The following is a 12816-nucleotide window of genomic DNA, read 5'->3' on the forward strand; positions in this document are numbered from 1 at the left end:
ACATACCTCAGATCGATACTTTTTTATTATCAAGTTTATATTCATGAGGAGTCATCCTTTTGTCAAATTATATTTCATTAGATGACAACTGCCAATTTTGCAAGAATCCATCTAATGTAGACGAACACTGAGAGAAAATACTTTGGACAGATGACAGATTATTACAAATTAAACATGGACATGTATGAAAACAAAGCTATTGTTAAACTAAAGCAATGACAGTTCAGATAAAATATGAAATGGGCTCGAGATGATTTGATTTTATGGTGTTTTTTTCCGAGACAGACCATAAAAGGCTCAACATACCACAACTGACATCTTGTGTAAAGAAACCAACAACACATTTTGTTTTATAAATCTATGCAGTTCCTCAATATTATGTATAATGTTCATCAACATACATTACAAATAAATGCAAAAAATATACACCGATATCTTTTTTGACATAAGCAATTAACATATGTTAGGTAAAAAGTTAACACGATGACAATATTCATTAGATTCATGAAACAAAAAAGACGCCAAAGACGGGCTTGTCTCCCTCACCTAAATTAATACAAATATACATAAAAAGTTTTCTAAGTCCGATATCATTGTTACGGAATGTAGGTAAAATGGAGAAACCATTTCTTTCAATTTGCACCTACGCATTTGTGTCAATGGTAATTTCAATAAAACAAAAAATCCAATGTGTAAAAACATAACGAACTTTACTTATTCCAATACAGTTTAGTTCATATGCCATGTATGCCGACTTTCCAGCTATACTGGTGAAAGATCTCAGGTGCCCTATGTACAGTGCATTATTTCAGGCATGAACCGGCACTTAAGGAAAAGCAAAAACGTTCCGTGCGCGAGATGGATAGGTACCTCACATGAAATAATCTAAAGTCCCTATCGGGATTTGAACTCACAATGGTGGTTTAAAATCCTTAACCACTCAGCCACGGATCCCCCATAAAAGAATTATGGTGATAAAAAATTAAATTGTGGTATTTTGCATATAAAATTTCAAAATATCACCAATAAAGTTATTTTTTATACTTACTTACACTATAATTGTAATCTTTTCTAATTTTTTTACGTTACCTTAGACTTAAAAGTCAGCATGCATCTTTATTTAAACGTTTCTGAGAAATTGCCAACTTCTAACTATTAGGTGATCACAAGAGCTGGCTCCGAGCACTTAGCCCTCAATTTAGCTTCACAATATAATCCACTGAAAAAATGAACATGCAACTTTTGATATTCTTCCCTAGTTCATGTAGTTTGAATAAACTGTTGGAATGTATAGGAAATATCTGCATTTAACATTTGCTTAAATGAATTTACTGGCAAACTGTATAAAAATCATGCAGCAGTGCAAAAGACTCATATCATTCTACAACAAGTATTCAATTAACAAAAATCTCATTACTTCCACTAATAAATCACATTAATTATTTTTCATTTACTGATATTTTTCTACAAATTGGTGACTAGTCCTCAACATATAATATACCAATGGGTTTGTCCAGCTTCCATTTTCTTTCTTGAAGTGTCAATTATCAAGTTTTTGTATAGTCAGACAACAGTAAAACTGATATGCAGGTTGACCTGGCTCTTTATTGGTGAAAAGGCTAATCACTTTCTGCAGATTTAGGGTCAATATGAATCGGTCTTTTACGGTTATGGTAAGACAGAAGTTACCATGTGTCACTAACGGAATTGAATGCCCTTTACAGAACAATTTAGGGTTAGGAATCTGAGATTTAAAGTTAGCCTTCTCAAAACTGAAACTGACAAATGTAGAAATGTGAAAAACTTTAAATCCTTAACCTGTTATATCAGAAAGTGTTAAACTTTGCCCACCAGGACAGAGCCATGGCAGACTGCTTATATCTGTGTTGTCTCTGACCAGGCTCTAAACTGTTGATAGCTTAATCCTTGTATTTTAACATTAAAATCCCTTCAACTTGACATTGACTGTGCCAATTCAAAAGAAAACAGAAAAAGAAGACAAATCCATACGAGAAATTCAGTGAGTTATGTGTCAATACATTTATAATATTCTACAAGCTTTATTCAATTCACATGCTCATATTAATTTTCTTTTTCATCCAACAAGAAACATGAGTTTACAAAAATACATATAAGCATGTATAATTCAATATATAATTTCTTTAAAAAGATGTCATTTAATTTAAATCAATATTACAATATATCTTCTAAGCATAAAAATTCGTTCAATAAATGACAACAAAATTACAAAATAAATCAACAAAATATCAATCTTTTAGAAGTATTTTTTCATAATTTAACTCAAAATATTAAGATGAAAATGCCAAAAAGAAGCAGTGATGGCTGACAAAATGTCTTAATGGTTAATGTTTGACTGAATGGAAATAAAAAAATTAATTTGCTTAATCTGAGGTCATGATTACGATTCATATCAAAGTAAAGGTTAAACAGATGCCAACATGATTGATATATAAATACATGTACGTATAAATATTGTAGAATTTTATTAGCTACAGATTAAGTCTCAAAATACTTCAAAAGCAAGGTTAGTTCCAAGGTATTTCAAAAGGAAGGTATTTTGTGAATTGTTTAAGCAATCAAGAATTTATATAAAGTAATTTCATTCGTTGTAAAATAAAGTTAAAACTTTTTCCTGCTCTTTAAAAAAGAAAAATAAGAGTAAAAGTATATAAAAATTGACAAACTAATATAACAACCTGTGTTTTTGATTATTTAAACACAGAGAACCTAGAATGTGTATGTAACAAAAAAATGAAGCAATCATATCATACTTTCAAAAGACCTTTAAGGGGAGCGGTGGCCTAGTGGTTAAGGTGTCTGCCTCTCAACCCAGAGATCATGGGTTCGAGCCCTACTCAGGTCATGACCATGTTTCTTCATATGACACCAGTAAAATGTCTTTAGATTTTAACAGTCAACTCATATGCCTATCAAATCTATTTTAAATAATTTTTCTTTTATGAAAAGGTATAATTATTCATTTTTTATCATAAGCTTGAGAAAAGCTTGATTATTTATAAATTTTCAGTACATAAACTTCAATATTTCATAACTTTATAATTTCTTCACAACCTGAAATCTCCAATGCTTTTGTTTCATAAAAAAACTTTCAATAACAAGTAAACAGATTCCAAAACTCTTTTCCTTTCTTATTCTTGTGTTATGGACCAACATTTGTACATTCAATTTAGAACCATCTATATTTTGTTTAAATATAAAAATACAGCTACCGTAAGCAGCTGCTGCTGACAGTACTAGCATTATGGATTAGAACACTTTAGATGTTTATCACTAGAAGTAAAAAGCTTTGAATGAAAAATCATTTCTGATAACAGTAGTACAGTAGTATTTTGACTTCCATACAAAACATTCAATCGCTAGAACTGTACTAATTGCCAAAACATAAAGGAAGCACAAGATGGCTCATCTATATGCCTATAATGAATAATAAACACCAAAAAAAAAGTAAAAACTTTGAAAAATGAAAATATTACCATTTTTAAGCGTAATGGGCCTTTAAGCAAAGAAGCTTCTATACCAAAGAATGCAAGAGCATGTTAAGAAGCTAAACCATTTTTATCATGTTCAAATATATTCCCAAACATATACATTTGTAGATGTATTTAATAGACAAGCCTCAAACTATTCCATACCTCACTCATTCCCAGTACACTTAACAACAGAACAGTTACACAGCTCCACATAAACACAATATACAAAAATAACATTGTTCATTGTAATGAAATTGAATCAACACATAATCAACTTTTCCAGCTTGATAGCTGCCACATGTAAAACAATCAAAACCATTCAGTTTCTTATGAATTAGCTGTAATGCATTACCTCAATTGGACACAATTTTGTGGTCATTCCCAATAATTTATATACATGTAAAAATCCTTACAAATTAATCATCTTCATGAAACCTCTTAACAACTTTAAAGATATCTGTAATAAGTAATAGACACTTTTCATATATCATGCATGACCTCCCCTGGTCACTATTTTGAGGGTCATTCCCAATATTGTATCATTAATAGATAAAAAATTCTCACAATTCCTTCATTTCATGTTAGTTAATATTCACATAATTATCTAAAGACTGACAATTCACCTAAAACAATCTCTTTACTTTGCCTATTTTCATATTTTGTGAATAATATCTTTATACATAAAATACTGAATAATAACTCCCAAAATTAGATTTTTGTCAAGGGAGATAAGCTTTGCAAAAAATCAGGCCATGAAACCATATCATTTTACTATAATCTGAGTATTTTTTATTAAAAAAAAACTATACAACTGTATATTCAAGAAACATTAACAACAATCTATTCATAAGTCAAAAACATGTAAATATAAAATACTATTTTCAATTATTTGATCTGGGTTAAGATAGGACACCAACTGTGCGTTTTAAATGCCCGGACCAGTACAAAATCATGTATCATCTTACCTGATATCATTCAATATATTGAAATAAAATTCTAAATCATACTTGATCTACTATTTCCATTTTATTTTCATGCCAATTTAATGAACTTTTAAATTCCTCTTAATTTTTACTGTATGTTCCCATTTTCCATTTGTTCAATCAAGTGAGCCCTTACATACTTATATACATTTACACATTTAACAAAAACGATAGGCTGAAATGTAAATTATTTCACTGATACTGATGCTGAAAATTCCCATGTGTAAGAGGTTGTGTGTTCACACTGTAATCCAAAACTTCCTGGAACTCATTCAAATTCTGTCCATTATTTGTCACCATAGTTTCCGAGCCAAAGGAATTTCTTGAATTTTTACCATGTCTGCTATCAGCCACCATACTTTCTTGTGGGAAATACTTTGAATTACAGGTGTTTTCCAATGGCGGATTATGACTCTTATCGGACACCATACTACCTGACACTTCAGGTAACTGTCGGTCTCGTAATTTCTGTGATTGAGATTGTAATAATGTTTCATTGGATGCCTCCTCAGCTTGGTCTTTGACATCATCTAGGCAAACAGCTTTGCATTGTGTTTTATGAACCTTCATCGAATGCTTATGAATATTTTGCTTAATAGCACAGGCATAGTTACACAGCGGACATTTGTATGGTTTCTCTTTAGTGTGGGTACGGACATGCTGAGCTAAAAGTGTGCTGTTAAAAAAGGATTTTCCGCAGTCATCACAAACATATTTCTTATTCTTCATATCATGCCTCCTACGATGAACAAGTAACGCACGTTTGTTCTTGCACATTGCCCCACAAACGTGGCAAACCACGGGGGCTACTGTATGAACACCACGTTTATGAGATTTGACGCGGAGCATGGATTTGAACAACAAACCGCAGATATCACATGGATACTTACAGCTTGCTTGTTTTTCACTCTCAGTTTTTTCGCAAGAAAGTTTGTGCTCCTGGAAAGAATCATATCTTGTGTATATTTTTCCGCAAGAGTCGCACTGATAGTTGCCTAGTGCCCATATATTTGTTTTGTGCCCTGATTCACGCTTATGCTTCCATAATGCATCACCTATAGTATTAAAAATAAAATAAAATTTCCATTAAAAAAAACATACCACCAAATAAATACAATTATATAAACCTTTAAAATGTTGTAACAAATTTGAGCGCTTGATGCAACAAAACAAACTGAAACATGTCTGAAATTATGAAATTACAGCTATTATAACTAGAACTGCCACTATCATGGCGTGAATACCCCCGCATACCACTTTGTCAGAATCAACAGTGGCCATTTAGAACTCAAGGACAACCTCCCTGCAAAATGTGAGGTGACTAAGCCAGTGCATTGCTAAGTTATGTATTCTACATGCTTCAAATGTGAAAATGTCAAAATCAATACACTCTGGTTAGGCATTCTGAAGCAATTGAGGGGAAAAGCTTTATTTTGACAAGGTCCCTGTGACCTTGACCTTTGACCCTGTGACCTCAAAATCAATAGGGGTCATCTACTTATCACGACTAACCTCCATGCCAAATATGAAGACTGTGGGTCATAGGAATCTTAAGTTATTGGGCGGAAAAGCTTTTTGATGTCAAGGCCCCTGTGACTTTGACCTGGTGACCTCAAAATTGATAGGGGTCATCTACTTATCATGACTAACCCCCATGCCAAATATGAAGACTGTGGGTCAAAGGAATCTTAAGTTATTGGGCGGACAAGCTTTTTGAAGTCAAGGCCCCTGCGACCTTGACCTTTGACCTGGTGACCTCAAAATCAATAGGAGTCATCTTCTTATCATGACTAACCTCTATGCCAATTTATGAAGACTGTGGGTCAAAGGAGTCTTAAGTTATTGGGCGGACAAGCTTTTTGAAGTCAAGGCCCCTGTGACCTTGACCTTTGACCTGGTGACCTCAAAATCAATAGGGGTCATCTAGTAATCACGACTAACCTCCATGCCAAATATGAAGACTGTGGGTCAAAGGAATCTTAAGTTATTGGGCGGACAAGAAAAAAACGCCGGACTCCGGACGGCCGGATGGACAATCTGATTCCAGTATACCCCCCTTACAACTTTGTTGTGCGGGGGTATAATTATAGCTTGAATTTTCCAATAATATTTTTGTTGCCAGGTCATTAAATACAGGGTATATCTTTGTTTTGTTAAGTACACATAGGAATGATACAATATCAAGTAATGCAAAAACCTGATGAAAAGTGGATTTTTGTATGACTTTTAAAGCTGCACGCCTCCAGATGAGCCAAAATATTTCAAGAAATTAATATTGAGAAAAATGTACTAATGTTTTAAGAAAGGTAAAACATTTAAGATCCAAGTTACATTTTTCATGTTATGTGCAGTTTAAGACTGATTTTGCAGTGTTTTATAATCATATTTCTACTGCTTCACTAACACTGTTAGTAAACGCTATTTTTGCATATGTTGACGACTTTTTTGGTAATTTTTTTGGATTGTAAGTGCCTGATTGCAATATGTAAATTACTATATTTGCTCAACTCACAATATTTTACTTTTAAATACATTTCCAAAATTTTCATGAAAATTAACATATATCTGAGGGCGTGCTGTTCTAAAAGGAAGTTGAAATATTGTGAATAAATATCAAACATTAAACTAAGATGAGACAGCACCGCTGTGCCAGTTGATCTTGGTCTGCATTGGTCCCATTAGTAGAAATCAGTTGCCTGCAGCTGGCCAAAGGTTAAAAGGGATAAATAGCGACTAAAATGACCCAAAGTTCAATACAGAAAAGTCATTAAAAAATGGTACCCTTACTTTATTCAATTTAAAACTTACGATTTTCAAATTCAGTGTCACAAATAGGACAGTTCCATTTCGGAAGCACATCTTTGTGGACTTTGTTCATATGTCGTCTCAGCGATCGTTTGTGCGGATAAAAGTTTGCACAAATTTGACACTTCAAATGACCCAATCTTATACGTTCTTCTGGCGTAAGCTGGTTGACTGAAACCATATTTGTTTTTTCTTTTGGAGGGTCATGGTTCACTTCTCTTCTATGTTCCCAAAGTTCTTCCTCTACAAATGAATCAGACATTGTTCATATTTGAATTCAAGCAGCACCCACAGTGATCAATGGCCGCGTTCAAGGTTGCATTTGTATACCAATTATCATAAGGCTCTATGTGATGTTACAAAAATTGTCTACCATTGACAATTTATGTTGAAAATTTAACAAAATTGCTAAACAGGAAATGGATGAGTGACAGACCTGAAAAATTGATTCCCATGGTATGGGACTACATGTTAATGCTTATACCAAATATCAAGAGGTTGTGATCAGTAGTTGCTGAGAAAACTGTTACAAAATTATTTCCCTGCCTGTATGCCACCCCACATTCACTATACTATAACCCGGATTTGCACTTATTCAACCAAGCCAAAAATTAGCTACCAACATTGAACAGTATACATCTAGATTCTGGCCAGAGAAGTTGTAAACTTAAGGCAGACTTGCATGGCCCTTTACTAGTGTGAAAAGAAAATCACTTTCAGTCACTTCAGTTTCAGAATTAAAATATCATATAATGATATACTTACTTGTTGTAAACCTTTCCTTGCAATCAGAGCATTCAACATCAAGCCATTTTTTACCTTTGTGCCGCCTTTTGAAGTGTCTTTTTAGAATGGTTTTTGTTACACACGTAGTTTCACATAAAGGACACTTTAATTTGTTCGATGATCCTTTTCCATCATTGTCCTTTACTTCGGAAATAGAAATTTTCCATGTTGTACTTGTTTCATTTTTTTCATTTGATTTTGTGTTACTTTCAGAACCAGAATCTATCTCCTTTGAACACATCATATCATAATCCATTGTATTTTCATCATCATCAGAGATCTCTGGTGGTTCTATCTTCTTCGGTAAATCATTCACTCTCTCGGACGAAGTGGAGTCTTCATCTATATCAACAATTTCAGATTTGATCTCTGTAAATATAGAATGTCCAATGCCGCCATCTTGTCCGGCTGCCATGATTGGGAATAAATCTGTAAATCCACCCTGAACTAGTCCAGCTACATTTTCATCTGTTAACACTGAAAGAGCGAGAGGTCATTTGGATTTGCTAGGTATGAAAATGATGTCAGGTGTGTTTGAAGTTAAAAGACACTAAAGTAAAAATACTAAATGAAAATAATGTATTATACAATCATTCAGTAGAATCAATTCTAAGTTTCAAATTGATTATGTTTATATCTTATAAAATGTGCAAGACTATTCTTTAAAAGTTCATTAATAACAAAATTACAGGTTGATTCCGGTAATTCCCCGCCTATTCCTGTCTATTCTGGTAATTCGGCCGATTCCGCTAAGTCAAGTAACCGAATGCAAAATTTACAAACCTCACTGTGTATTACAAATTACAAAATGTTCACATACAAATGTAAATGGGTTCTTGGTTGACTGATATTATTAAAAGAAGAGGTTAGACAATTCTTCATGGACACTATTTTTATAGTCTTATGCAGAGGGGATGAATTTCATTTCAAGCCAAAATTTTACCTTATAACATCAATGTTCTTTCGACATAATTTATCCTCTAGATTTAATACAATCCTTACCTTTTAGCCAGCATGGCCAGTTTTTCTCTTTAAAAAAGGCTCTGATAGCATCCACCTGTTCATCAGTGACCAACATTGTAATATGGTACTGGTACACTTCTCCCATTCTTGTTAATGTGCACTGTAAAAATACAATAGTCATAACTTTTAATTTTAGATAATTTTAATACTTTCATGTTCATTGAATCTCTCATATAAATTTGGTACTTTATACAAAAATTGCCAAGAGGATGTGTGTAAATGCTCTGAAAAACCTTAAGACTGAAAAGAGGGATATCATCGCTAAAATAACTTGTGTAGTAATATAATACAAAATAATAAAAAAATGTTGACAGTTACTTAACAAAATGCAAATAACATATACTGGTAAGCAGGGCTTTTTTTTGTTCATGTGTGAGCTGTGTACCCCTTAAATAAGTCTTAGTATCTACAAATTAATAAGCATAAGACACTGTGTGAACAGGAATCAATACTAACTAAAAAGATATTGATTAAGTATTATTCATTAAAAGCAGGTATTTTCAAGAGCTTTAACTTGGCTCAAACTGTATTTAACATAGAAAACAGAAAAATTCAAATTTTGCTTCCGAACCATCATCACCTAAGGAGCAATCAATAAGACAGGGTTCTTGAAAACATCTTTTGTTTTCGTGTATCATAATGAAAGCATTTCAAAACAGGGCTTCACTTAGTTCCAAAATTTGGAAGACAGAAAAAGTCTCATATTGGAAGTCACATGATATAGGTAAAGAAAGAAAATCTCTAAATTTTTGAAGTCACACGCCAAAATTAGGAGTAAATGACTCCAAAACTTCCACTAATGGATGCAAGATGATGCCCTTAGCCTGCAGAAGACTTTCCAGATACATTGTACCTTACTTATGAAGATCAATTGTTGACATAAACTAGAAGACTGATATAAATTAGTATATATCCTAACCTGGTTTTGAGGTGTGTTACTCTAACACCACACTTATATAAATATTGTCGCTATTAAAATTCTAAATAAGCACTTTTACATATCTCAATACAATTTTGCTTGTGAATCTTACACAGACTGCCTATATAGTACTGTTAAACAATCAATTGCCTTAATATCAGCAAACACCAGCCAATGTTGTCAAAGCTTAAATCTATAAACAGTCAGCAGACTGAATTAGTGAACAGTTCTAAACCGTGACATACTCCCCTGCTAAATTGAAATTCGTCCTCGAATTCAACAGAGTTACAGAGCAATGTAAATTAAACTCTGAGATGTATTAGTCACGGTCCCCCGTTGGGCGCCAAATGTCACAGGGTGAGAAAAATGTGCAGCCTGACCGGGACTCGAACCCGGGACCCTCGGAATACCGTTTCGCGGCTCTACCGACTGAGCTATCCGGCCGCTTACACATTTTCTCCCATAATTAGTAAACAGTTCTGAACCGCGACATGTATGTATTTTGCAAATATTGCACAAATGCAGAAAGTTCTCCCGCAGAATAGAGGGAAAACAGTCAGGGAGAAGGAAACTTCAGGGAAAAACTGGTAAGTCACTCAGGAAGGAAACATTAGGGAAGTAATTGGTTAGGGGGAGAATAGTCCACAGGCAAATTTTAAGTGCGTTCTTATTCTATGATCATTTTGATTGGCAATTTTTATGGTTGGCAGTTAATTAAGCTACATGCAACGTGTTAGCATTTTAATGTAGATTTAGGGACCATTTCTCATTATGAGTCTATGGGAAAATCAATACAAATTATAGTTTGACCTAAATTTTTGACCAATTGAATGTCGTGAAATCTGATGACAATTGCAATCATGTTAAATGTCAAGTCGCTAAAAGTGAAGTATACCTTTATCCTACTTAAATAATTACGCTTTACGAATACTTGTTCTGTACTTACACAAATATCGGCTTAAAACACTTAATATGCAGTGGTAATGGTTCAGATTTGATCAAAACATGGTAGGCTTGATTGTTACAATTATTGCGGAAGAACATGTTCTAAATTAATGAAAAATTTTAATCGAGTATCAACAAGGATATAGAGGATATTTGTTTAGTTCAGTGTAAGATCGGAATATATTTCACCGAGTGAGCACCAAAAGGTAAATTTCACGAGTGGCGCAGCCACGAGTGAAATATGAACTTTTGGTGTTCACAAGGTGAAATATATTTCGATCTTACACTAAACTAAACAAATTTTCTTTTTATTATATGCAAAGAAACGTTTTAAAAAGACATTAAACCTAATACTGAATGAAAAGCGCGCCAAATAATAAAACAACGTGACGTCATTTACGACGTCACGTCATTAAGTTGGTTCCCAGTACTGTGCACGCTGGTATTTCACTGAAACAACGTAAGGGGCTAAAATTCAAAACAGTGAAATTATCAAATTGATAATTTCACTGTTTAAAACAGTGAAATTACCAGTTTTATATCACTGATATATTTCTATAAACCACCGAAAAGCATGTAATAAAGTGTTGTAAACACATTTTGGCCTATGGATGTTATATTATGAATCTCAGACAGTCTATTATTATTTTCATAGGTATCACAACTTTGAAACGCCAATCGGGATAATAGATATGTCATTCTTTATTTTGTATCACATAATATGAAAATGATGTTGAAAGAAAGAAAATATATGTTTTGCAGCTAGCTACATGTAGGTTGCCTTATAAATACATGCATATTAATTGTAATGCTTTCATTTTTTAAAAGAAAAGATTAAGAAGAAAACGAAACGACAGTGAAAAGATTCGGGTGACAACCATGTTGAATTTTATCTAACTAGATCTAATAAACAGATGCTATGAATTTTCGAAATGGATAGACATGTCAATATAATCACATCAAATCTTAGGTCAACAGTCACTTCGCTAATGGAGATATTTACAAAGTCCTTACATTTTGTCTTTATATTTAACCACAATTCAATTATCGCGTAGCCTCCCTAGTTTGTATTGAAGTTATGTATGACAGCATAATTGAACGCCCTTTGTCATCTGTTTTATGGCAATTATCTAGCCAGAACAAGAACATGAGCACATTTACTCAATTTGCCATATTGACTTGATTTTGAAATTTTATTTTTCGGGTATACTCGTATGTGGATTTGATTATAAACGTCTTAATTATAACGTAGTTTCAAATTATCTATTTCTTAATTTTAAAGTAAACAGTTGAATCAATCTTTGTGTAGAGTTCGATTGCTTTATATGCAGCTAGATGTCTAATTTCTCAAATATTTTTGTTAATCCTGAAATATATTTTGTTAATTCTCAAATATTTTTGTTAATTTGTATACACTTATCAAATATATGCGCGCAGTTTTGCTGTGTTGCTGAGTCGTATGATCATTTGTCTCTCATAGTTATGCATGTAGTCGGTCATTTGTAGAAAAGTTTACAAAGACATCGCCCAGATATAACTGACCATGGGTATAAACAAATAAACTAAAGTGGGTAGTTCTATACAGGTCATGATTTAAGAGTTTAATATCTAGCTCATTGTTTAGTCAGGTATAACCATATAAATGCATACATTTTGAAATAAATTACTACAGCTACAAAAATGTATCTTGCGAAATTGTTTGAGAATTAAACGCCTACACAAATATTTCCTTTACAAACGAAAATTGGTAAATTTAAGTTTAAAGCAGTGCTCCTTATGCAAATTATGGTTCGACGGCGATACGGTTAAAGATTTTCAATGATTTTTTTTTGTTTGAAATTTC

At 33.0% G+C, this 12816-nt stretch overlaps 1 protein-coding gene across 1 annotated transcript; it reads right to left on the reverse strand.

Annotated features, from left to right (window-relative positions):
• Positions 1-615: 615 nt before the first annotated feature.
• On the reverse strand, positions 616-11081 carry LOC132752464 (zinc finger protein 678-like). Its single transcript, XM_060742790.1, has 5 exons — positions 10975-11081; positions 9089-9209; positions 8066-8563; positions 7304-7543; positions 616-5550 (listed from the first exon to the last, which is right to left on the reverse strand). Exons 2-5 carry the CDS (start codon positions 9192-9194, stop codon positions 4688-4690), a joined length of 1707 nt encoding a protein of 568 aa, XP_060598773.1. The 5' UTR covers positions 9195-9209; positions 10975-11081; the 3' UTR covers positions 616-4687.
• Positions 11082-12816: the final 1735 nt, after the last annotated feature.

The sequence above is a fragment of the Ruditapes philippinarum genome, unplaced genomic scaffold (assembly GCF_026571515.1).
Source record: "Ruditapes philippinarum isolate M1 unplaced genomic scaffold, ASM2657151v2 ctg8027_1_1_1_1, whole genome shotgun sequence".
In the NCBI taxonomy this organism is placed as follows: domain Eukaryota; kingdom Metazoa; phylum Mollusca; class Bivalvia; order Venerida; family Veneridae; genus Ruditapes; species Ruditapes philippinarum.

Bases quoted from the DNA above. Each gene is read 5' to 3' on its own strand.
- LOC132752464 (XM_060742790.1), bottom strand. From the start codon at position 9,194: ATGGGAGAAGTGTACCAGTACCATATTACAATGTTGGTCACTGATGAA. The intron at 7,544-8,065 runs GTAAGTATATCA...ATTCATTTGTAG, and splicing joins CAAGGAAAGGTTTACAACAA to AGGAAGAACTTTGGGAACAT. The intron at 5,551-7,303 runs GTAAGTTTTAAA...TTAATACTATAG, and splicing joins TGACACTGAATTTGAAAATC to GTGATGCATTATGGAAGCAT.